The sequence below is a fragment of the Spea bombifrons genome, chromosome 6 (assembly GCF_027358695.1).
Source record: "Spea bombifrons isolate aSpeBom1 chromosome 6, aSpeBom1.2.pri, whole genome shotgun sequence".
Classification (NCBI taxonomy): Eukaryota; Metazoa; Chordata; class Amphibia; order Anura; family Pelobatidae; genus Spea; species Spea bombifrons.
The window spans coordinates 6,918,374-6,943,584 of record NC_071092.1 but is presented as its reverse complement, the minus strand read 5'-3'; the positions used below and the strand labels follow the sequence as shown (position 1 = coordinate 6,943,584).

Below are 25,211 nucleotides of genomic sequence, written 5' to 3'. Positions count from 1 at the left end.
CAGAAACAGGCCTTTCAAGATGATTGTCGTTTTAGGGACATGTTGTCAACAAGCCTAGGATTATATATATATAAATATGTATGTTACCATTACCTAAAAATGACCGCATATATTTTAAGTCATGTCAGGCTTACTTTAAATGATGGGCTTTGCATCCGAGCTTCTGCTCGATCATCCTCTGCCTTCTAGGGCACATAAAGCACAATAACATGGCTTTGTATAACACAAGATGTTTTATGCAGGAATTCATTTTTGTGCCCTCAAGGACTGAAATAAAACACCTCTGGATCCAATGGGGGGGGGGGATATCCAATTCCCCTGCAAGACTGTCCTACTTCATAAAAGAAAACCTCCAAGTGCTCTGTACACCCAAGACCCACCTAAACAGTGTTTTATTTTTTTAAAGTGTTGTGTTGGCTCATCTGTCGGTGAAATGGTTGGATTGACTTTATATTTGATGACCGCCTTGTAGTGATGCAATTTTGTTGTAAACCCTAAAAGCCAACCGCAAAAGACTGGTTATTTGTTTAGATGGATTCCATGCTGAAATGGTGACTTTATACAAGAAAATAAATGATTGAGGGTTAAATTAATGATTATGGTTGTATTCTTTTGGTGTATTTTATTTCCCTTTCTGATGAGATCTACTCCACTGGCGAGATTCCAACTTCTATGGACCAGATAGTCTGGGAGTTAGGAAAAAGAAAACTCTGAACAAAAGATAATTTGAACGAATGATTTTTAGTTATGGTAAATTTAACGTACCCACACGCTTGCCTGGGTCCTAGTTGCCTTCGGAGCTCACAATGGGTAGTCACAGGTAGGATTTACTGGTGTCACCCGCCTGCCCTCCGCTTGTTGGTTGCAGAGGCCAGGTTGTAAATGGCGGCCTGTTATACATTTATATAATTTTGGGACACAATATAATCCTGGAGTAGGGTTGCCCAGGACACGGGACGGCTCCTTGAATTCAGGGACTGTCTTGGAGAACCCAGGAAACATGGTCTGCTTGGTTTGGATGGGATGAATCAATGAATAACATGTCAGTCAGCATATACAGTGGTATATATATATATATATATATATATATATATATAGTAAATGTGTATGTTCTTATATTCATAAATATATATACACTGTATATAGGAAATGTATGTTCCTATATTTTTCATATATATATTTATATTTACTGTATATAGGAAATGTATATGTTCTTCCTATATTTTTCATATATATATATTTATATATACTGTGTTTAGCAAATGTGTATGTTCGTATATTTTTCATATATATATATATATATATATATATATTTATAATTACTGTATATAGGAAATGTTCACATATTTTCATATATATATATATATATAGCCACTAGAAGGCGCTGAAGCATAAGGATAATCACTGTCTTTATGCCCAACACACACATAAACTGATAAATTATTAGAAGGCTATTAAATAGGATTTAAAATTTCAAAATATAATCCCTTTTACCTTTAATAACAGCCTTAAGTACCAAAATCTGTTTTATTGACTTGTTAAGAAATGTTATTCTTGCAAATAAATCCTCTATTTATACAGATTATAAATGCTGTTAGCAATAGTCAGGAGTCCAAAAAGATGGTTGAGCATCTTGGGAGTTGTACCAAGTACACTATATGTATACGCAATCATAGAAAATGGATATTGCGAAGTCCTCGCTGTCCTGCATGATTTATATTTATAATGAACCCCAAAAGATCCCGGGGTTATGAAGACGGCTCTGGCTAACTAAACAATTAAATATTAGAACACTAAAAGCCTAGAGGAGCCGCACATAATTCCCCATACTTTCCATTAAATGTCGTTATTTTACACATAAAAAAGTGCTTTAAATATTTAAATTTCAGCTTAAATTCTCAGTTGATGTCACTCTTTCTAAGTGAAAAGTATCCAATGCGTCTTTGCACCCCCGGCACGCATCGCGCCATGGTTCTGGAATAGGGGCAGTTAATACAGAGTTCAGATATCTCAGGGCTGAGGATATATCAGTCTCTCGGAATCCTTGTGACCTCCACGTTCTCCGCTGATGTTTTCTATTACAGAATATATTTACAGCTGGGACATGATGCACGGGCTCTGACAGCCTCCCTCCCTCCGCCAAAGCTCTCTTAAATCATCTTTACTGTTATCGCCCAGTTAAAGACTTCTCTCTCTAACTTTACGGGCCAACAGCAGTTGATGGATGGAGGTCAAAGAAGGCATTGTATGAAGCTTATTCACAAGAAGAAGAACCCTAAAACAGGTGAAAAAAGATCAGATGCCCTGGCGGGTAGCAAGGAGAAATGAAATTGATCCGAGGGCATAATTACATTTAGGGACGTAGATTTTGACAGCCGATAAGGGCCAACTGGAGCCACGAACTCTTCCATGTTTCATCGTAAACTGTTTATTGATACACAATTCTGATAGAACCCCTTTACTTATCATGCTTTGTGTCCACTCTGTATCTTTGTATTCCATATGCCAAGTTATTGATCGACTACTGATGATAAGTGATGATCTGCTTTGATGGTGTTCCGTGATATGAATAAACTGGTTTAGCGAGTCTTGGATATTTAACCCATTTAATTAAAGGTGGGAGAAGCAACCACAGAATAAAGTCAATATCCACAAGGAGAAAAATACCAAAGACGAGTAGGAGGTCATACCCGGCTCGCTCTTTTCTCCTTTTAATGAGCTGGGTCAATCCCTGGATTCATGTAGGACGCTCCTCAATCCATTCTCAGCTCTAAAGATCACATGCTTTATTATAGTCTCTGGGGGTCTGCCGATGACCCATAGAACTCCATTGGCCTCAGGGGGCCCCTTTTCAAGCCCCAAGTTGTAACACTGGTTAATAAATCGGTGTCTTCCAACAAACAAGCCGGAACCCTCGTTAGAACATCTGGGTCCATCCTAATGCTGAAGACACTTTTTGATCCACCAGCTGTTGTGGGATCTGCTTCCATGTTTCTCTTGGCCTCAATGGGCTTCTTAGCTCCTTTTCAAGTCCCCAGTTGTAACATTAGTTAATAAATCGTGTCTTCTAACAAACAAGCCAGAACCCTCGTTAGAACATCTGGGTCCATCCTCATGCTGAAGACACTTTTTGATCCACCAGCTGTTGTGGGATCTGCTTCCATGATGCTCTTGAATGCTGAAGGGTTTCCGGCTCGGTAACCAGTTGGGCTCTTATGCACCAGTACGTTCCTGCGAGCGTCTCTTTAATGAACTCGCAGCAAACTTACAATTAATTAAAATAACTGAATCTCTACAAAAGGCCGCGTGTAAATATCTCCGGGTAACCGCCATATTCTGTAGACATGGAGTGAACATGATCTGATATGTTTAATTTTTCCCTAAAAGTAGACGGGGAACAGTTTTGTTTGGTTTGCCGATTGTCGAGGAAAAAACGTATTCTTTCTTTTCATGGAAATACGATTTACAAGTTATTTGGGATTTTTTGTCACCAGTGCACCATTTTCTTGATATTGTTCTGAAGCTCCATTTGGTTACTCGGAGACTGAGCGTTCCACCCGATCGCTACGAGCGTCACGGAAGCCGTACTCTTTGCGTCCATCTCCGCCGGGAGAGGGAGAGAGAGACAGGCTTGAAAGAGGTGACTGACAGATTAATAACCTGCTCCAATTGCTTCCCTTGCTATCAAAACCCACCACCTCCCCCGAATTCCCCACACCCTCTCTTTAGAAGCGTGGCAGGAGACCAAGGCGACAAAAATATTATCACCCGTGTCCCTTCAGCGATGATTTATTATATGCATTCCGTTATTACAATATGCCAGCGAGCGTGCCTCCCCGCCATACTTCCCCAACCAACCCCCCACCCCCAGCGCCCCTGACAGTCGCTTGATAGCCTCCGAGTCAATTCTATTTAGTCCTGAGACTAATATGATCCGGGTACACAGAACCCCCCCCTTCTCTTCGCGCCCCCTCCAACCTTTCCCTCGCGCTGTATTGTTGTAGAGCCCGTGGTGTTTTGTGAAGGCCCTGACCACGCTGACAGCCCTTGTAAAAAAAACAGTAGTCGATCTTTCGTTGGCTTTTCACCATTAATCAAACTGCCCAGGGATTGCAAAATAACACTGACAGGGCCTTTATCTGCCGGAGAGAAGCGCCTGGCAGATGTATTTTATTACAAACGAGACTTCGGTGGATTTCTATTAGATGGGGGCACAGAGGGAGAGCCAAGTAGAGGAAAGGAGGGGGGAGAGGAAAGGAGGGAGAGAAGAGGACAGCGAAGAGGCAGTCCATTTTTAGATGGGCAAGGTGCGCTCGGGAAAGTGAGGTGGTGAAAAAAGGAGATAGGGGGCAAAGGCCAGAAGAGAAGGGAGGGGGTAAGAATTGGGATAGAGGGGGTTGTCAATGGAGAAGAGAAGCCAACAGTGATAGATCAGGCAGGCGGGCGGAGAGGTCCCGTACGGAGGAGGCTATTGTGGGTGACAGAAAGAGCAATCAAAAGGTACATCTTATCAGCGCCGGGCCAGCTGGACTTCCAGTGCTCCGGCAGGACCCGTGGAGGGCAGCGCGAATTAATCGTCTTGTCGAGCTCTGAGAAATTGTACCCACTCGGGGGCTTCAAGTTCAAATCAAGGCAGACGCCATATTAACTCTTTGAAAGGCAAGAAGGGTCCGCCAAAAAAATAAATAAATAAAAGCAAAGCTAACGGGAGCTGCGAAGCTAGCGGGATTAACTATTTAAAGTGCAGGGTTGGGGTAGCGGGGGTAATAGTTTGAGCAGCGCGTCGCCAAGCAATGCAGGCTTTTGCGGCGTTAACCTCTTATGCCAATGGTATTAACCGTTCACATGCCAGCGGCGACCGCAACACTATTGTCACCAATATAAGGTTTTATAATGGGGCAGAGGGCTGCGCGACGTACAAAATTAACCCACTGAGTGACAGCTTGAGGCGACCTGCTTGTTGTATGTAAATAACCCCTTGGGTGCTGGAAGGAAGCGCACAGCAGCGGCAACAGAATGAACGCATTTCAGTGCCAGGGTTACTTAACTCTTTAGAAGCCCGAAGACAGGTATTGAAGATGAAGGGTTAAGTAACACAGCGCATTGCCAAATTCATGTCCCTTTTACTGCTTAGTGAATACCAAGAGAGCAAAAAGAGGAGAGGGACACATTCAAAAGCGAGGGGCCTCGGCGGTTAATGTGTTAAAGAAAGACGCAAAAAGGAAAAAGGACATTTATATAAAAGCAGTCTTTTCCACCTGTAATTATTACCTTTTATAATACAGCCCTGTCAGCTGGAAAAGAATCTGCCCCCTCCCCCCACCTATCTTTTTCTCCTTCCCGCTTTCCAGCTGATGAAAAGATACATAGGTAATAAGGAAGCCAATGGGAACCGGAGCCGCGGAAAAGTTTTTGAAGACCATTAATCAAAAAGTTAAAACCGGCCAAGTGACAGGACCATCAATACCGCCGATCCCCCCGCCGGCTCAGCCTGACGGCTGGAGAAAGCTGCTTTATTATATTTATTTATGGGTTCATTTTTAGCGCCCCACCTGTGATCTGTAGCGTGCGTGAAAAACCGGGTGCAAGGATTAGATAGGGGAGAGTAATTGAAGAGGTCGGATGTGACTTCGGGACCCCCAGGACCGCACAATTGGGAAAACAAAGCCCTCAGCTTTTTTCTTTTAATGTATGAAAATATCAAATATAAATGACTGAAAAATTTAAATTTAGTTGTTATTGTAGGGTTTGCTGCCCACTTATATTTCGTGCCTACGCAGGGATACTGCAACAACACTAGTGGGTGCTGGTGGGGGGTTTAAGGGGTAGTCTCATAATTATAAATATATATATAGAGAGAGAGAGAGAGAGTATATATATATATATATATATATATATATATATATATATATATAAAGAGAGATTCCTTCTAGACAAAAAAATGGGGACAACTGGAATATTTAGCACGTTGAGCCAGGTTTAAGAAAAGCGCGCTTTTGACCCATATTTAATGGCTCTGATGCCCGAGCTCCTTTATCCTGCGTCTCACCTCTCTGCTGGGAAGGGGCATTTTCTTCCACCCCTAATTACTACTCATCAGGCACCCATAGGCACTAAACTGCAAAATAAACAAGGTACAAGCCATGTGTGGCCATTAGTATGACGAGGTCAGCCATATTGGAAATTAGGAAAAGCATGGCCAAATAATGGGTTGGAACTGGGACTTAATGGTGCACCAGACAGGCGTGAAACGCATGATTTAAACACCAGCCCTTTTACTCCTAAATATTGCAAAAACCCTTCCAGGTGTAAGAATGCAGACTTTATTCCATGATAGGTCTCTCCAACAAACAGAAGTGGCCAAAAGAGGGAGGATTTATTCTGCTATAAAGACTCAAACCTTAAAAGTGGTATAACTATTATTATTATTGATTGATCTATATTGCGCCATCATATTCTGCAACTGCCTCCTCCTGCCTCCAGCTACACAACTCAGCACCCTACTTGTGTTTGTCGCTCTTATGTTGTATTGCGTGTCGGCCCACCTTTAATCCTTCCCCAGTCCCTCTCTTCTGGTGTCGCTGACAGCTCGGTGGCCCCGTACTATATTTTGGGTTTGGATTTTCATCTGTGTTATTTTACGTTTACCATCCTTGGAGCTGCCGTGCTTTCACCCGTTCTTCTAATTTACTTCCACAATTAGCCTTTGGCTTTTCCCACCAGGGACCTTTGTATCGTCTGCAAAAAGACATCACAGAGAGATTGTTGGTATCGTCTGCACCAGTTTTATTTCCTTTGGCCCAGATATTAAGATCTTTAATGTATTCATTCCATAAAGGTCCTCATCGTCCAAAACCCAGAAGTGGTTCTGTTGTTTCAGAGTTGAGGGGGTTATGTTAGGGTTAATATTTGCTCCTTTGATGAGCGGAGAGATGTTTTAACCGCTGGGGTCCAACGTGAGTTGGTAACTCAAATGATGGTGAACCGATGGCTTCCTCTGGGTTAGGGGAGCTATGAGGTTTTCCAAGACCTCCGGGAAGTGAAAACTTTGTGAGCCGGAGTCTAGGGAAGCATGGCTATTAAATATCCCATGATCGGTAGCATGGTTGGCCGCTGGTGGTGGGCTGTGTGGTTTTCGCGCAGGCTCGCGATACGTTGGTTTGCCTTCTGTGACCCCTCCTGGCTGACACTAAGCGAGCATCCAGAGATTAAGCTGCGGGAGCGGAGAGAGATAAGTGGGGGGCAGGAGGTAGGTGGGACATATGTATATGTGTTTGTGTATATGTATGTATGCAAGTATGTGTGTGTGTTTGAGCATGAATGTGTAATTGTACGTTTGAGATGGAGTGTGTGTTGGAATGAATGTGTGTGTGTTAGAATGAGCGTGTGTAATTCGTGTAAGTGTGCTTACATATGTGTTCCAGAGTATGGTGTTTGGGGGCAATGATGGCACAGACCATCTGTTGACATTGGGGGCCCCAGAGCAGTTTTTCCTCCAGGTCCCTGTAGTTTCTAGTTACCCCCCTGCGAGCCTGTGTTCTGGTGCGTACGCTAGTTACTAAGATTAGCCCCTTGGCTTAACTTGCCACTCCAGAACCAGGAGCTACCAGCCGTCACCCGCCAGTCCTGGTTAAATATCTCAAAGGGGAAAAAAAAATATTCAGAAAACGTCACCCTCCATCCACCTACATGCCATAAAATAAATTGTAGCTTAGTACGAATTAACCTGTTAGCTGCCAAGTCAGAATGCTTTCTTTTTTTTTTTATTCCGGCAGCGATATAATTAAAACATTAAAATCAGAAATATCTTTTGCGCAGCAAGCTTTTTGCTAGCCCCTTTCAAGCTCTCATTTGCCGTATGCAAAATTCGCAGGCATTTCCGCAAGCTGACCCCCCCCACACCCGACTTAACATTAAATGTTTTTTCCTCCTCTGTGAAATTGAAATTTCAGGATATATGTGTCTGTAGTAATTGTTGCTAGATTAGGTGTCAGGCTGATAAGATATAACTAATATGTCGCTTTTCGGTACGGCCCTGCTTCCAGCACATAATGAATAGGGAAAGCTTCTCACCCATCCAGGCGATTTGGTTGTAAAAACTTCAATGCGGAGATGGATTCGATAATTGCGGAGATACAGGAGAATAACAGAGTCCCTTCGCCCCATCTTTTTTATTCACATTTAAAAAAGGGGCAGGTGTGTCATTTTATACAGATTTTACATCCGAGGAAAAGGGGCATTAATAGTTCCACAGCAAATGAGTGAAAGTTACATAAATATAATATGAAATCACAGCTACCCCCAGGTCGTGTAAAAGAATAGGGAAGAAAAGCAAACCATCCATACAATACGTAGGAGGAAACGATCAATATAACTTATTAGATGTATAATATAATAAATACATTTGGGTTTTTTTCAGCTTAACCAAACTAAATATCAAATATTTAAGGTGTAAAAATTAGCAGGGGCCAACATCAGAAATCTTAGGGCCGGCTCAGGACAGCTCTGATGCCCTGGGGATTTTTTTACGGGCACTAATAAGCTCTTTTGTCAGTTTGTCTATTTTATGTTTTTTTAATTATTTTTAAAATAAAATAAGTAGAATTGTGAAGGTCGGCACTCCCTTTTCTTATAAGCAGGCACTGTGAATGTGCGGTTCAAGCTGGTCAGTAAAGCTGGTACCTGCCTTACGGATTTTTTTTTTTTGGTGAGGAAGACCTCTCCCCTGTTCTCAGAACCACACGAGGACCCTAACTGACGGACTTTGTTACTATTGAGAAGACTATTTTACGCTGCATATTTAAATATTTGCGTATTCTTGCACAGACACTTTCTTCTTTTTTAGTGTATGGGTGGCAGAGCAGTGAAGATGCAGAAGAGGTTTTTACTCATTTATATATTTTTGGCAGATATTTGTAATATTAATTAATAAGGGGTTGGTGGGACCTAAGCGCCTGATTCCCTTTCACGGCATTGTAAAACCTAATCCCAGCCCAGGGGCCATTTGGGCCCCGAGTGCCCAGTCCTGGGTAGTAGGCAACAAGATTACCTCTGGCAGATCAGAGAGGCTGGGGTCCCGTACGCAGGTACCGGTTGCATGCCCTCGGTGTCTCGATTAGGAGGTCGGGTTAAAGAATTATTGAAAGTGAGGTTTTAATCACGGCCAGAGATGGGCGCAGGCAACACAAGACGTTTTTAGGCCAGAAATCTTAATTTACAACACTGCCCCTCAAGTAATAAATTTTTAATTTTTTCTAATTTGTATATTCTTATATTTGTAAAGAAATACACGTGTTTACGTGTACGTGTTTCTCATAGGACTCAACCTCTTACTATTTTTAGAATTACAAGCTTCAATTACAAAAGAAACTTCTTAATTACGTTCAGCATCATGTGGAGGGAAATAACATCCCTTCAAAATCTCAACCCGATGGCTTCTATGTCTCTGACCCGACTCCCCATTAACTTCAGAGTCTCAGTTTAGGATCCAAGCAGTGAGAGACATGATTTCACCGGGAGGGGGGGGGGGTGTTGTTTGGGGTTGAGGAACGGTAGGAGTGCCTCATCATATTGATGTCATATACACTGGTCACCAGTAGCCTATGATAAACCATTCAACACGACTAACGCATCAATATATATTATACAAGATACATATTCCAATGTTATTATCCTCGGAGGCAGCAGGAAGGACATGTAGTAACAACCCAACCACAGCCAACGAGAGCCTGCCTATAGGCAATCTAACGAGCTAATGTAGGAAAATAAATATCTCGTTAAGTTATACTTAAACCCATTCATATAAATGTGTTTTTGTGCAAATGTTTGCACCATTCATTCACTCGAAATAAATGTTTCTCACTTTGCAGACAGAGAGGCCGAACAAAAGTTGGAAAGCTTTATCGAAGGACAAATGAAAGGCGAGAATAGAAGTGCTTACATGTCTGTTTACTTAACATGTAAGAGCAATCTGTTAATGGTTTATGTGGAACACGACCGTTAAAGGCTTTATAATTAAAAAAAACCCCAAAAACTAATAGATACAGATTTTGATGGTAATTTAAATGTTCCTATTTCAACAAATAAACATCCAAGTCCATTTTATTGGGTTCCCAGATCAGAACAGGCGCTGCAGAGGCGTTACGTGGTCTTTGGGGGTCGATCGATCTTCTAAGGGTGGTGGAACCCCAATAATACGCCTCTTAGAGCCTCGTAGGACACAAGGTATTACATCATCTATGATGACGCTGGCACTGGGGAAGAGATGCCACCAAGTTTATTTCATGTATTTTTCTTGCTGCTCAGCCAGGATTTTGGCCGACGACTTGGCGTCATAAAACAGTTCGTTGATTTCTTCCACATGTTCCTTTTCTATGCCGTCCTTGCCACTGATTTTGGCAAGGAGGTTAGCTGGGGTCAGCAGCTGCACGGCGTATCTGCCAGGAGAAAGGAGAGAAGGAGGAATGTTAGGACACAAGCTCTACGGAAAACAAGTGTAACTGCTGTATCTCGTACACCGGCTCAAGAGTCCCTTGAGAGCCCTACAACTTGAAATCCCTAATTTTATGGGTTATTTTCCTCAAGGCATTATTGGACACAAAAGCCCCCACCATAGTGTTACACATTACGTGATCAAAGTTTTACTCTGACAGTAGAACTCTGGCTTTTTTGTCTGTAGGGGTTAAAGCTTTAAAATGTTAAACAGGGGACAATATAATAGGTTTGCTGATTGTTACAGTATAAACGCCTCTTTTCTTGGGCACAAGAATCTATGAGCTGTGACAGTAATATTGAGCACGCCGTGAGGTTAATGCACCTGTGCTGTTCAGAAAGCAGACACCTGCCATCCGTCTCCCCGAGATGTGTTTTCTCAGAAAGTCCGGGTGATACTAAGCATGAGAGGAACGGAGACAGGCTGCGGTCCTCAGCACTTACCTTAAAGTTGTCTTGGTGCCGATGTCTCCCAAGTGATTCAGAGCTTCTTCACTAATATTTATTCCCTCTGTCTGTGCTCTGATCTTTATGATCTGAATGAGAAAAAAAATGAATGAGTATCTGTGAATGAGGGAATGAATGAGTATCTGTGAATGAGGGAATGAATGAGTATCTGTGAATGAGGGAATTAAATTCTTTACTATCTCTAAAAGCTGTAACAGAATGCTTGCGCGAGCGGGCAGGATTGGACACATATGCTGTGGGAGCGGAACATACACGTTGCGGGAGCAGGAGGCAATGGTCAGAAATTCAGCGGGAGCGGGATTAAGACAATCCCGCACAGGGCTCTACTTCCAGGTACCCGCAGACTGTAGGAAAAGGCTCAACATCAACCTACCATTAAAACAACTGTCTAAAAGTAATAAACATGTGAAACACATATCCTACAGCAGTCTGTAGTATAAGATTTGCATTCTGTCTCTTCTGTAGAGATGCATTCTAGCTTAATGGCTGCTCGTTTAACCGTATTTATAAACGCATCTTACAAGAAATGCAGAAAAACAGGAGCTTTAGTGCCTGCCGTAAATGAAGATTCCCAATAAGCAGATTGAAATCTTACAAAAAATATACCATTGACTGTGTTAAAAAGTTTCAACACAACATAAAGTTAGCTTTTTTTCATTCATTGTTAATTAGCATTGAGTTTACTTTTGGCAAGAGATCCATATAGAAGACACATGGAATTATTCACTGCCGCTGTACAGCACTGTGTGCATGGTTTGTACATATACAGGATGTAAAACAGTGCATTAACACTAAAAGTATTTAATCGATGGATAACTTTGTGCCCTTGAGGAATATTTTATAAACACAGTGACATCAGGGAGAGATCCAGCAGCTGGTAGAAATGATTAGCAGTAGTTCTTAAAAACTCTGTGCTTATAGACCAAAGGGCCCGTCCTGTTACAGGGGGTAGTTTGAGCAAAACTCGGAACCGTTTAGCTGCTCCAGCCCCTCTTGGTGCGCTGAATGCAGTTTGGGAAGTTGTCGGGAAGGTAGCGCAAGGCTCCTAGAAGCCAGTGTTCTCAGCTGAGTGATAAGGGGCATCCACGATAATGATGTTGCGTGTTGTACTGCTGAGATAGCAAGTCTCATATAATACAGGTATTTTTCACTTTGGCAGCTCCGTAAACAAGATAGCAGGAGGCGCCTGCTTACATTAAGGCTGGGAATGTGCTGCTAGTGAGCGTTAGAGCGCTGAAGCTCTGCACAGACAGCCATCTGAATGAGACAGCATTGCCACGTTCACTGCATTGAAGCCAACAGGTTTTCTGACTAGAACCCCAATGATTCTAAGCGATGCTTTGGTAAAGCCTACTTTTAAAAATAAACACATGATCATAGCGGATTTATATTTTTAAATGCTACTGATGTCCTAAAAGCTACATTAAGACCACACTATTTCTTTATGCCTCTGGGCAGGGATGCTTTACTGTATATCTAACAGCTGCGTACTATTGACAATACACTTAAATGGTAGTAAGAATACCATATATTAGCAGGCAGTGTAGTCGCATTCAATTAATTGCCATATTCTGAACACGCAGACAGATTTCCTATTTTGGATATTTCAAGGAGTATAATAGGGAAGGCCTAATAATGTAGATCAGCCCATATCGCATCGCTGATACCAGATCCAATATATCTGGGATTGAGGGATGTAATAATAAATTGTAATAAAGCCATAGGTTCAGGTATCTCCATCTTGCATGAGCTCACCTGTTTCATTTCCAGCGGTGTGTATAGCATGGTACGTATAATCATCACCCTGTCCAGAAGATCGAGGGGAATCCCATGAGGCGACACAACATCTTCTGTCCCCCTAAATCCATCAACAGGAGAGAGACAATTAAGACAATTTCATGAAAGGGGGAAGCTGTTTAACGAAATCCTAAAATTAGGGCTGAAAAACTAAATTAAAACACGCATTAAGGGAACACACTTGCGACAGTCAGGCCACTAGATGGCTCCAGACACACAAAAGCAGGGACTGGCCTTGATTTCTGGGAAGTTATACACTTAAATTAAACCAAATTAAAAGCTTAACCCCAAGGCCAGGCGGTTTTACACAAATCACGGTATTAAGCCACAGAAAGGGCATAAGCCGATGAGCCTGAACTCTGTACCTGATGATGCAGCTGCCCCGGTTTGTAGCAAATATGACGATGGGTGCGAGGGAGGACTCCAGGGCCCGGTGCAAATACGTGAAACATTCAATGTCCAGCATGTGCACCTCGTCTATGAACAGTACACCCGGCACGAGCTCAGCGATACCTTGGTCAATGTATTTGTTCACAACTTTATTAATCTCTGCTCTCAGCTTGTCTAAAAAATATGAAAATAAAGACATTAGTAAATTGCTGCGCTATCAACTCAATCCAGCAGATCACATCCATCTTCACATAACTACCCCAGAGTTTGTCAATTGCCCCGATCAAGAGAACCCTACCAATAGGTCTGGATTGGTCAAATGCCACCCAACTGCCCAGTGGATTTTAATTTCTTTTTTTTCAGCTGCAAATAATTTAGTCATGGAACAAAGTATGTTTAATCCGCAGCTCGGCAACGGACAACTCACGTCCAATTCATGTTCATGTCTAACAGATCTATTGGCATTAATATAATGAATGTGGGGAACTGCACAATATCCACAGTAGATTCTGCCAGGTCTTTAAATCAAACATCTTAAAACTGATAAATACCTGTTATTTCTGTCTTTTTCGGCTTCATTAGTTGTCCCATCATAGAAAGAATATCTTGACCTCCCTAGAACAGAACAAAACAAAAATCTGAGTTTACAGAATGCTTTCAAAATCAAGGCAAGGAATTATAAGATTAATTTGAAACTGAATACAGGATCATGGTCCTAGAAGCAAAAACATCTTTAGAAACTGGCAAGTCCGACTTGTCATCTATATATATATTTTTTTTTTGCTGCTGGTGAAATTTGGAGAGCCTGCGTTGTAACAGCAGAATAGACAGCTCTATACAAATCAATAACAACCGTCATTCTGATTAAGCAGTAACAGCGACTTCCCCCCCCAAGCAACACCTATGCAGATTGAACCAGCAGCCAACATCACAAAAACAACGGCACAATTATCACTATCTCCTTTGCTTCTTTTGTTCCAGTTTAACGCTCCTTTAACCCCGAGATCCCACGTTCATACGAGCCGTGTCTTGCCCGTTCAGTACCTGTGGCCTTGCGTTGGCAACGTCCAGGTCATGGAGTGTGACATCTTGGATCACTTCTTTCTTCTTGTGGACATCTCCCTTGGGCAAGGGGACGTACTCTTCAGCTTCAAGGTCGAATTCGGTCGCGTAGGTGTCGCATCTTCCCTGCCTCTGCAGAGGGAGAGAGGGAGGGTTTGAAGGGACAGGTGTATAGTGAGAACGGCTGCCAAGTCCCTGACAGGTAAAAGGGGCAACTTCCTAATTACAGGAACGCTGACAGCTCTGAAATACCTTTGAAAATGGGACCAGACGGGCCTGTATCGCCCCTTAATAAAACTCCTCACAGTGTCTCCATTCACCAAGGGACATACATGAAATAAAATACCTTTACAGCCCCACTGTTCGCTTCGATGTAAATCACATCTCCAACTTCCACGCGTTCCTTCTGCAAACTCTCGTAGATGCTGGGGTCAAGCTAAAAAAGCAAACAAACAAAAAAAAAACACAACATGGTTAACTAACAGTATTATCAAAAGTCATGTTTAAACGTAATATTTCCTAAACAATTACAGTAATTGCACAAGCTATAGCAGCTTTAATTAATGAATTCAGATATGCTAAATGTTGTGATTGCAACATAAAAGAAAAAACGCACACCAAGATCTACTGAATAATCAAGCAAGTAACAGGAGCGCCATTTTTACCCCAAAACCCACGAGCATGGTTTATAACGGGGGCTTTAAATCAAACCAAGACTATTTCCACTATAATAAGTGCTACGGCTTTTGGCAATGCTTTCCAGCTGCTAAGGTATTGAACAGTTCTTGGACATTACTTAGTATTCTGCAACGGATTTCATGCATTCCAAGCTTGTGCAGCTAATTGTTGTAACCGATTAATATTTGTTCTGAGAAATGGAAAAGACAAACAAACAAATGGCAGGGAAAAAAATAAACCATAAGAGTGTAACTGTGAAGGATATGCCAATCCTTCCCGCACCCGGCCTGGGCATACGAGGGCAGAATGTCTGCTGTCATTTCCAATACAGGATCCTGCCCTGCTAGGGGCAATTCTACTAAAAGATAAACAGATAGCAAGACACATACAAGGGGCATTTTAACCTCGACCGAACACAACATTACATTTTAACGCTTCTAGGGATCTACTTATTTGGTAGAACAACCCACTACGTGTAAACATGTAAAACGCACCTTGAGCTGTTTGGTTCCTTTTGCAGTTTTCAAGCCGATAACGACATGGCTGATGGTCTTTCCATAACCTCCCATTGGGTTCTCGGTCTCACAAGGAGTCAGCTCGGTCACCTCCCCTTCATACACCTCTTTAGTTTCTCGGATTCTCAGACCTACGGGAGAGCAAAAGGGGGACATAGAAATCTTTCAGTACAAAATTATAACGCTACTTACCAAACAACAGAGTAAGAAAAGTTTATGGAAGACTTGGAACGCACAGACCGGTGTAATTAATCAGAAGAACACTGCGGTTAAACCTATTTACACTACAGAGGGACCACAAGGGCATCCTGCAGACAATCTAAGGGTTTGTTAATTCAGCGTCCTTTTAATTGGTTTCCTTGCGTTGGGGGATGCTATGAAACACGTACAGGAAGTGTACTTTAGTATGCTTCCTGTTTACACTTTCGGAAGCCAATGGAGAAATTTCAATAAGACAAAAGTCTAATTTTTTTTTTATGCAAGCAAACCCCCCCCATAACTCTGTACAAAATATAGATCCTACCCCCAAAGCACACCATTTACAGTTTATAATACATGTTATAAAGATAATATTACATTTGTTTTTTCAAGTTGCATATTTAAGACGGAGCAGTCTCTACTCCGATGGTGTTGACACGGCCACTTTTATGTCTAGTCAAAAAGCCTGCTTACTCCAAGCGTTTAGACAAACGTGATAACAAGAAACCGACAGAAAACCATCTGAGTTACGACTGCAGTAAAAATTTCTGAGGCTAAAAAAGACCACAGGCTGGCCTCCAACAAACAATTCATTACAAGTACATGAAAGCCGCTTAAATCATGGGCAGAAACAATTTTCATTTGCCCTTGCAGAGAAGGGAAAAAAAAATGTAAAGAAAAAAAAATAATCCATGCATGAAGTATAAAAATTTAGATTTGTTCAACATTAAAAGCCATTTTCCTTTTGCGATCCCCCGCTTCGTACCTAAACCGACACTGCTGAAATATCACAAGAGTCATTTTTGTTTTTCGCTTTTATTATGCATCCTCCGGGGCAAACTCTTGGAGGGCGCGCGGGCCAAAGTTAGATCAGATTAGGGAAAGGCTCCAGTAAGGAATATGAACGCTAATGGGCAGCCATAAAGTGGAACAGATGGAGGAATAATTGAAGGGGGAGTAGGTTAGACGCATTATTAATACAGCAACGTTCCGTCGTATAGCCATGCTCACCGATAGGAAACGAATAGAAAGGTAGAACATAAACCATAAAGCTTACCGTACCGTGTAACAGGAAACGCAGCCCACCCAAAATAAAACACGCAGGATTAGGTTCCCTTTAAAAGCCTGTTAAAGCCGACACGTCACCAGAAATATGTCCGACATTAATCAGAGCACAAGAGAACCGCATGCGTGTTGGGTTAACATTTTAAGACACACGCCTGAATAAACAACTTAACCCCTACGATCAAAAGCACTTTGCTTTGGGCATTATTAGTACCCGACTAAAACTCCTCCATCACCTGTTTTCTGTAGCAATTAAATAAAAATAGGTTACTAGGTTAGGAGAAGCTAGTAAATGAGCACGCCGCCAATAAAGATACATGTTGGGATCTCTTGGTTTTGGTGCAGAAGGGTAAATATTTTAATATAGGATATAAATATTATCCATAAAATAGGTCGTTCATAAAGAGGGAGGGAAAAATACAAACCAATGAGTCAAACTTGCAGGATTACGCCAACCCGTTCCACGGCCATTTACACAGAGGTCCCGTACGAGGATCCGATGCGTGTTACATCATAACCCCTGCTTACATCAGTCTTCCCCAAACAAGGAACCCATCCAAGCAAAACTAGATTTATCGCCACCACTTTTACTTGACCAATATTTGGATCAAGTGATCTGATGTATACGTGCAAGAGCATCATTTGGCATTTACATCGGCCAGCCGTGTGGTCACAATACACAGAAGAGATATAATTTACTGAAATATATCCCTTGATATGAAGCGGTCATCAGGAAATTAGCATTTTTACTCATTTGTCCTTAATTTAGGACCTGTGTTTCCTCAAAAGAATTGTTTGAAAATATGAGTAATATCTGCCTAATAAATGCTTCAAACCCCGGTGAACTACGACGCTGTAATAAGGTTTATTGAAGCCTTTCAATTAAGTCTTCAAAAAAAGGCCCTTTTCACCCGATTATTTCACAGGCGACGGATAAAATCCCTGCCCGGTGCCTCTTTATCCTTTATGCCGTGTGTGGTTTCTATTATAAATTTAAATGTCCTTTCGCTGTAGATGCAAACGCGGCGAAGATTACCATACGAACATTGCTTATTTGTAGTGATTTCACCAAGTTTAAAGCTACGGCGTTTCCAAAAAGCCTTTAAAAATAAAAAAAGGAGATATTTGGGCAATTAAACGTGCGCCCCGATTCCCCGCGCATTGAGGTCAGTTCTAGGGTTGGATTCGGAAATTACAGAAAGGGGAATGAATCTTGTTATTATTAGCTGCTCGCTCTTAATCCCACTCCATGTATGAAATTGAAAAATTCCACAAAAGAATCCCCCGCTCTTTCACTAAATCCAATATTTATTTCGAACCTTTTCCCCCGAGCCGAATGTTCGGCGGTAACAATGCCGCTGCCTGTGTCTGATGATTTAACTCCGACTCTTATCTGCGGGAATGACAACAGGGATGACACAAGTTTCATCCGTAGGTTCAAATTTCCAAATCCCTGACAGGCAACTTCATCACGTCGAGGAAATATTGTATACGCTCCTCTTTTCATTTCTGCAAGAAGGGATTTTTTTTCCCCCCTCCCCTCCCTCTGCGACTGACTTGACAGGAATTTAAACACTAGATAATGCGGACTTGTCCCCTTTTCTTTGCAGAAAAATCAATAGCGGGTCAAGCTTTATTTGCCTCCTGGATTAAGCGGGGGAGATTTGTCCTTGTTCTCTCTTACGCTGGTGGACGCATGGCTCGGAGAACCATCACCGGCCATTTCAATAAGAAAGATTGCTCGGTGATCCTCTTCGATCGGTGGGTCCGCGCTGCCCCTTGTTCACAGTCCATTTGCTTTTATTATTATATTTATTTTACCTGCTGCATCGCTGGAGGTTTTAAAGGTTTAAAGGGCAGACTCAGCAAACGGGATCTCTTCTCAGAAGTGGAGTCATTTATACTAGTCACACAAAGGCTGTGTTTGATTTAAATAGGGTTTATATGTCGATATAAAGATAAGAAAACAAGTATTAAAAAAAGAATAGCACCGGACGGGCTGTGAAAAAAGTTCAAATAAATTGCGATTTAGCCAGATTTCTAGCAAATATATAGATTCCATTTTTGGCAAATGATTTTTCTGGTAGGTACAGGCCTGTTGCCTGGTGGCCAGAATGTACAGATGGGGTTTCATAGCCTACCTCAAGCGGACCCAACCCAGGCGTTTTGTGCGTCAGAGCAATAAAAAACACACAATGTTCTTTGCATTAAAAGCTGAAGTTTAAGCCATTTTACTCTCTGATGCAATCCTACCTTTTAAGCGTTGATTATTTGGCCTGCCTTCTAAGTCTCCTGCTGGAGTAACACATTTCCATTGCCCAATTCACATTTAATGCTCCACTAGGTCCGGTGTTTAAACATTAAACTAAACACATTTGAAATCCACTATTAACAATGTTCAATGGCAATACCGTCCGTCCACAACTTACCGATGGCCCGACGGAAATTCTCCATCAGAACTTCGGTTTTCTTGATCTCGGTGGAGTAGACTTCACTTCCAACCATGGGGCAGAAAGGGACTTTGCTGCCCAATTCTTGGGCGATTGCTAGGGCCAAAGCAGTCTATAAACCAAGAGAACACATCGCAGTTATCACTTTACGAACTCAATCTTACACAACTCTCACAAAATATTGAACGGTGTCCTTATTTACCAATATTATCAGTAAAGATCATTTTAACCCTGCATTGTACAGATTTTACCCCACACGTGGAATATGCACCTCGTGTCATTAATTCTGAGGGGTATATGCATATTATACACAAAACTTTACATTAACATTTTTATATAGGTGCATGATTGAGGAGAATTTTGGAATTTCAGATGTTTCACCACTAGGGGGCATCAGCAATAATCAGACCCAGGAGCGCGGGGAACGAGACGGCCTATCGTGCTTTACATGTTCACGGAAAATAGGACGCAGGTGAAAAACATGCTGAAAACGAGATACCTTGCCAGTTCCAGGGGGTCCGGCCAGCAGCACCGCTCTCCCGGCCATTTTCTTGCTTTTAATTAGCTCCACGATTATGCCACATGCCTGAAAATTAAAGGGAAAGACAGATTGAAATGGTAAAAAACATAAGAGGGTTCACATTAACCAAATGAACCAAAGCCCTTGTCTAAGAGAATGTAGAATTTAATTAAAAAAGGAAAGAGGGGAATTTCGACTAACTGGGAGCAGGAATACCGATCTCTTGAAAATATAATGTATTAAAATGCAATAGTTTGATCCATTTTTCCCTCAATATTAGGAATAAAGTAATATATTTATTACATTATAATTTTTTTCTGGGAAGAGAACACAAACACTACCGCTCAAAAGTTTGGGGTCACTCCGCTGTCTTTACGGAAAGCAAGGACATTTCTGGCTGTAACATAATTGCAAAAGGGTTTTCCCGATGATCAATTAGCCTTTTAAACTTACACTTGGATCAGCGAACATAACGTGCCATTGGAACACGGGAGTGATGGGAGAAACACGGGAGCGATGGGAGAAACACGGGAGCGATGGGAGAAACACGGGAGCGATGGGAGAAACACGGGAGCGATGGGAGAAACACGGGAGCGATGGGAGAAACACGGGAGCGATGGGAGAAACACGGGAGCGATGGGAGAAACACGGGAGCGATGGGAGAAACACGGGAGCGATGGGAGAAACACGGGAGCGATGGGAGAAACACGGGAGCGATGGGAGAAACACGGGAGCAATGGGAGAAACACGGGAGCAATGGGAGAAACACGGGAGCAATGGGAGAAACACGGGAGCAATGGGAGAAACACGGGAGCGATGGGAGAAACACGGGAGCGATGGGAGAAACACGGGAGCGATGGGAGAAACACGGGAGCGATGGGAGAAACACGGGAGCGATGGGAGAAACACGGGAGCGATGGGAGAAACACGGGAGCGATGGGAGAAACACGGGAGCGATGGGAGAAACACGGGAGCGATGGGAGAAACACGGGAGCGATGGGAGAAACACGGGAGTGATGGGAGAAACACGGGAGTGATGGGAGAAACACGGGAGTGATGGGAGAGATAAAGGGTCTCTGTACATCTAGGAAGAGATTCTATTAAAAATCAGCCATTGCCAGCTCCAATAGTCATTTACAACATTAACCCCGTCGGCGCTGGATTTCTGATCCATTTCATGTTATTTTAATGGACAAAATCTGCTTTTCTTTCAAAAACACATACATTTCTAATTGACCCAGGCAGTAGAGAATGTAACGCTTGTACCAGCCTAACAAACACATAATTACAGACACAAATATTAATATAAACATTCATGTATGAATGGGGCACTATGGGAATGGAAAGGAGAACGTTGTGGGAATGTACCCCATATTCACCGACCAAGGAAAGGACAAAGGCAAAATAATCTATTAGCTCGATGCTAATTTTCTGGACGCATCTATACAATGAGACGTGGTTCAGACACCCGGCGGCTTCACGCGCCCGTATAATAAAATCGGTTTCATTTCGCCTTGGTTGACCCGACATGACGCACGCGGAGCAGCAGTACAGCGTGGCGGGTACGACCAGCGATGGTACTGGTTAGCGCACCTTTGATCTCTCTTCTCCCCGAACATTCCTGTCCCTGGTTCACAGCAAGTTTTCTGCTGCCATCAGATAACCTCAACACAGTCCACATGGACGAGCCTCGTCAGAGGACGTTCCAAGCGTCTACCGTTTCACTGCCAACATTCCCATTGTTTGAGGGACTTCCAAACTTCGCCCCGCTTCACTGCCAGCCCCCCGACATATAGCAGCCGGGACTTGAACAGCACATCAAATGAAAACCATTCCGCAAGCACGGGCTTCACGGACGAAAACAGAGAAATTAAAAAAGTGGCTTCGATAAATTTGGCCAAATACGGCGTTTCAGAGGAGACGCGGCAGAAACAGTCATTAAAGAGTCCACTGAAGAGTCCCTACTGATAACTGAAGATTTTAAAGTAGAATTGCTTGGTTTAAATCACAATGATAGCCAAATAGCCACTTTTAACCCTGCAGCGCCCACCTCATTGTTTCTCCAACGGATTTACTGTCACCAAGTGTCTAAACTGCTCACCCGCTGTGAATGGGGGCATAAAGACCCCCTGGACCTGCGACCCTAGGCCAGGGTACGTCACTGCATGCCTCTTCCATAGATCTGGATCTATCTGCCAAGATAACAGCTGAGACAAACGTCTGTTACACCTAATCCCTTCTATAAAGGGACACTCGACGATGTGTTACTACTTATATCAAAGTAAATATGGGGGTACAAAAACATTGTGGGGTTCTCTGTTTAAAAACATTCTAATTTTTACAAAATGTTTTTAAACACCTGCATATCAGCCATTTATGGGAGTTCTTACTCTGTTATCTGAGGCCCAATCTACTACACAAACACCCCAAACTCCTTATCATACTGCCTGTGGGAGACAATAGAACGCCTCAGTCTTAATCACTCAGCGACTAATGACAGTCTATGGAGGAACGGACTTCATTAGCATTGCCATAAAGCATCAGCTCAGTGTGGTGTTTGATCGGAGGAAGTCAGCCAAAATATCACACAACTGATAACAATGGCCGCCTCCAGGTCTGCATTTTTGTTTTTTCATCAGATAAGACATTATAAAAAAGTAAAGCCGGTCCTAATTTAGCCTGGTTTGGCCCTGTGTTTTTTTCGGTTGGTGCCGGGAGGCAATCCGTGTACCCCCACGGCTCGGTCCAGCAACGAACCCCCAGCAGATTCCTATCCACACGGCTACGGTGCAGACCTCAGCAAAAGGGGGCAAACATCAGCAATATGAGAAATAAATACCCCGGGTTACAGGACTGAGCTAAAATTTCCTACGAGGGCACAATAAAGCAGCTCACGGAAAATAAAATGCTGGCTATTTACATATCTGTCAGCGGTCTAAACAAAAAGGTCTTCATCAGAACAAAATACAAAAAGAGAAAAGATTCAGGACAGAAAAAAGAACTATAATAATTTAGGGGTTTTCTTAATTTTCCCCTTATATCAGCTCCTTCTAAATCACTATTAAAGCTGGAGAGGCACCAGCTTGGTTTTAGCAAACAGGGAGTGAAAAGCTTATTTTTTTACTTTACTGACGGAGTGGTAGATAAGTGGAACAGCCTCCCAGCAGAAGTGGAAGAATGCAGCGAGGGCGTTTAAACGTATTGGATTGGCATGTGGCCCCTGATTCTAAGAAGAGACCAAGAGCTGATTAGGCATTGAGAATACATGGTCCGAACGGTCCTTATCTGCCACCAAATTATATAGCTTTCATGTAAAACCCTCCTGGATGGACGGAGGTCTGCCCTCCCGGCACGCCGCCGCTCTCCTCACCTCTCTGGCATTCTCCTGCCCCACCAGCCCGGCTGCTGCCTGCTTAGCAAGGCCACTCTCATCCAGGCCGAGCCCCTTCACGTGGCTGTGGGCAGCAATGCGCTGGGTCTTGGTAGTGCTCTTCACCTCTTCGATCTTCATAGCGGCACTTATGGGACGTCTGCAATAAGAAAGAACGGGGTTTGCGGCCTACTGGAGCCTACAGACCAGGGTAAAAACCCACTGGATATCGATGAGGGTGAATGGTGAAGTGCAGATGACAGGGTGAGGTATCTTAGCGACCCCGAGGCTGTTTCGGTTTTCCCCCACGAGTGAGCGGGAATCCCTGTCTAGCAGGCGCGTTACCATGCGGTTACCAAGGCCTCAAGAAGCACAGCCTTCGAACCCCACATCGACTCATCCGATTGGAAAGCGATGAACCAAATCTGCTTTCTGATTGGGTAGCAAATAAGTCCATCTCATGTTGCGCAGGGATTTCCGCTTGCGTTGCTACAGCGGTTTCCTTAGACCTTAGCAACCAGCCTGGGGGCGGAAACGGCTCGTATAGACGCTCACCCTATTCATGTGCTGCTACGGAGGACAACGAAACGGGGAAAAAACTGTCAGGACTGTTAATGTTTACAATGATTTGCATCCTTATAATGAACGAATAAAATCTCCAAATCAATAATGACCAGTATTTGTTCCATTACTAAATCCCTAAATTGTTAGGTAAAAAGTCTAACCTGAAAATTATTTGTTTCCACTTTTAAATTGTTTTTAAATATTTTCAAGATTCTCATATCTCATAATTAAAACAACATTCACTAAAATTAAAAAAATAAATGAATTATAGGTTTCAGGTCATCTACAGTGACGCCATCTGTTATGATTATTATTATGATTATTATTGTTACGGTTTAGTATAGCGCCATCGGATTTGGCAGCGCTGTACAAAGGGTAGACAGGACATAACAATTAGTATATAACATAACAAGATGATACGGAAAATATTTTAAAAAGCTCCATTAACCAAATAGCTCTAATGCCGTCATCATGGAAGCATTGGCTTGTCATTGTTTAAAGATTACACTTATTTGAGCCACCTGCATTCAAGCAGGGATATTAACCATAACATTCTGGTAGCAAATGCACCAAATGGAAGTCTTAGATATGATCACATCAATGTTGAATGGGAAGGAGTTAGTTCCAGACTTTGTGGCCCTGAGAATCTGCCCCTTCACCCGGAGACCCTGTGATTAGAGCAGAAACTCTGAGACTCGGGGGCAAACCCTGAGAGCGCCAGCAATTTATTTAGAATTTTACTTAATACTTGGTGCGAGACAAATTAATAAAGATTTTCCGCGATTCAGGGGAAGCATTTCTTTTGAAATTGTGACCTGCAATTAAGATGACCAGGGACTTTTTTTTAACTTTATAATTAAAATCAGGATAGAACATGGATACACGGAGGTGATACGTTCATAACTGGGAACTTGTGCCACCCGGAGCCTACCCTTGTGGGAGGTGGCCAGGACGCCGGTGGGCGTTTCCGCTTTATGTCACAGGAAACACCCCCATTTAAAGGTGAAATGGGCGGGAGTAGGGCGTGTCAGGACCTCGCAATCTGGAGGATTCAGGTGTCGACCCGGAGATGCGGCGCTCAGTGGGATTCGGGAACATAATATCGCAGTCCGTATGTAATTCTCCGACGCAGAGAATGCATGCAGTACGCATGGACAGTAGCGCTGCCAGTTTGAGTGACACTCTACCTCCCAAGCTCCGCCCCCTTGGCATCCTGATTCCCGTGAAGTTAAATAAATAAGATATTCTTGTAAGTGAAGTAAAGCACAAAGGTATCATCGCGGGTCTGGTTGAATTTACTAGCCAGGAATGAAATGTTACTAGTCTATTTTATCAACAATGAAAATCAGGGTTTTTTTTGCCTTTTTTATGCTAGAATTTCTATCTTATCACAGCTCGTAGCTCAGCTCTACTGGCTCAATTTTGTTCGAAAAACTAACATAGCTGCCAACTGGCTCGGTTTGGCTGGGACTGTCCCACCTAATGCCTGAAAAGCCATCATTTCTGCTAGAAAACTTGGTTTCGGCATATTTCTTGGTAAAACAATACACGCCACCATCATGTGACATCCGTGGAACATCAAGACACATGTAGTGTGTGACTTCACCCCTACATTCTATCTCCGTGACCCAGGACAGATTGTT

At 42.8% G+C, this 25,211-nt stretch overlaps 1 protein-coding gene across 1 annotated transcript; it reads right to left on the bottom strand.

Moving 5' to 3' along the window:
• Nucleotides 1–9,927: 9,927 nt before the first annotated feature.
• Nucleotides 9,928–23,364, bottom strand: RUVBL1 (RuvB like AAA ATPase 1). The gene is made up of 11 exons (XM_053469588.1): nucleotides 23,005–23,364; nucleotides 19,614–19,700; nucleotides 19,094–19,226; nucleotides 15,381–15,532; nucleotides 14,555–14,644; nucleotides 14,191–14,340; nucleotides 13,698–13,761; nucleotides 13,122–13,320; nucleotides 12,715–12,817; nucleotides 10,936–11,027; nucleotides 9,928–10,436 (listed from the first exon to the last, which is right to left on the bottom strand). Exons 1-11 carry the CDS (start codon nucleotides 23,143–23,145, stop codon nucleotides 10,277–10,279), a joined length of 1,371 nt encoding a protein of 456 aa, XP_053325563.1. The 5' UTR covers nucleotides 23,146–23,364; the 3' UTR covers nucleotides 9,928–10,276.
• Between the last annotated feature and the right edge of the window lie 1,847 nt (nucleotides 23,365–25,211).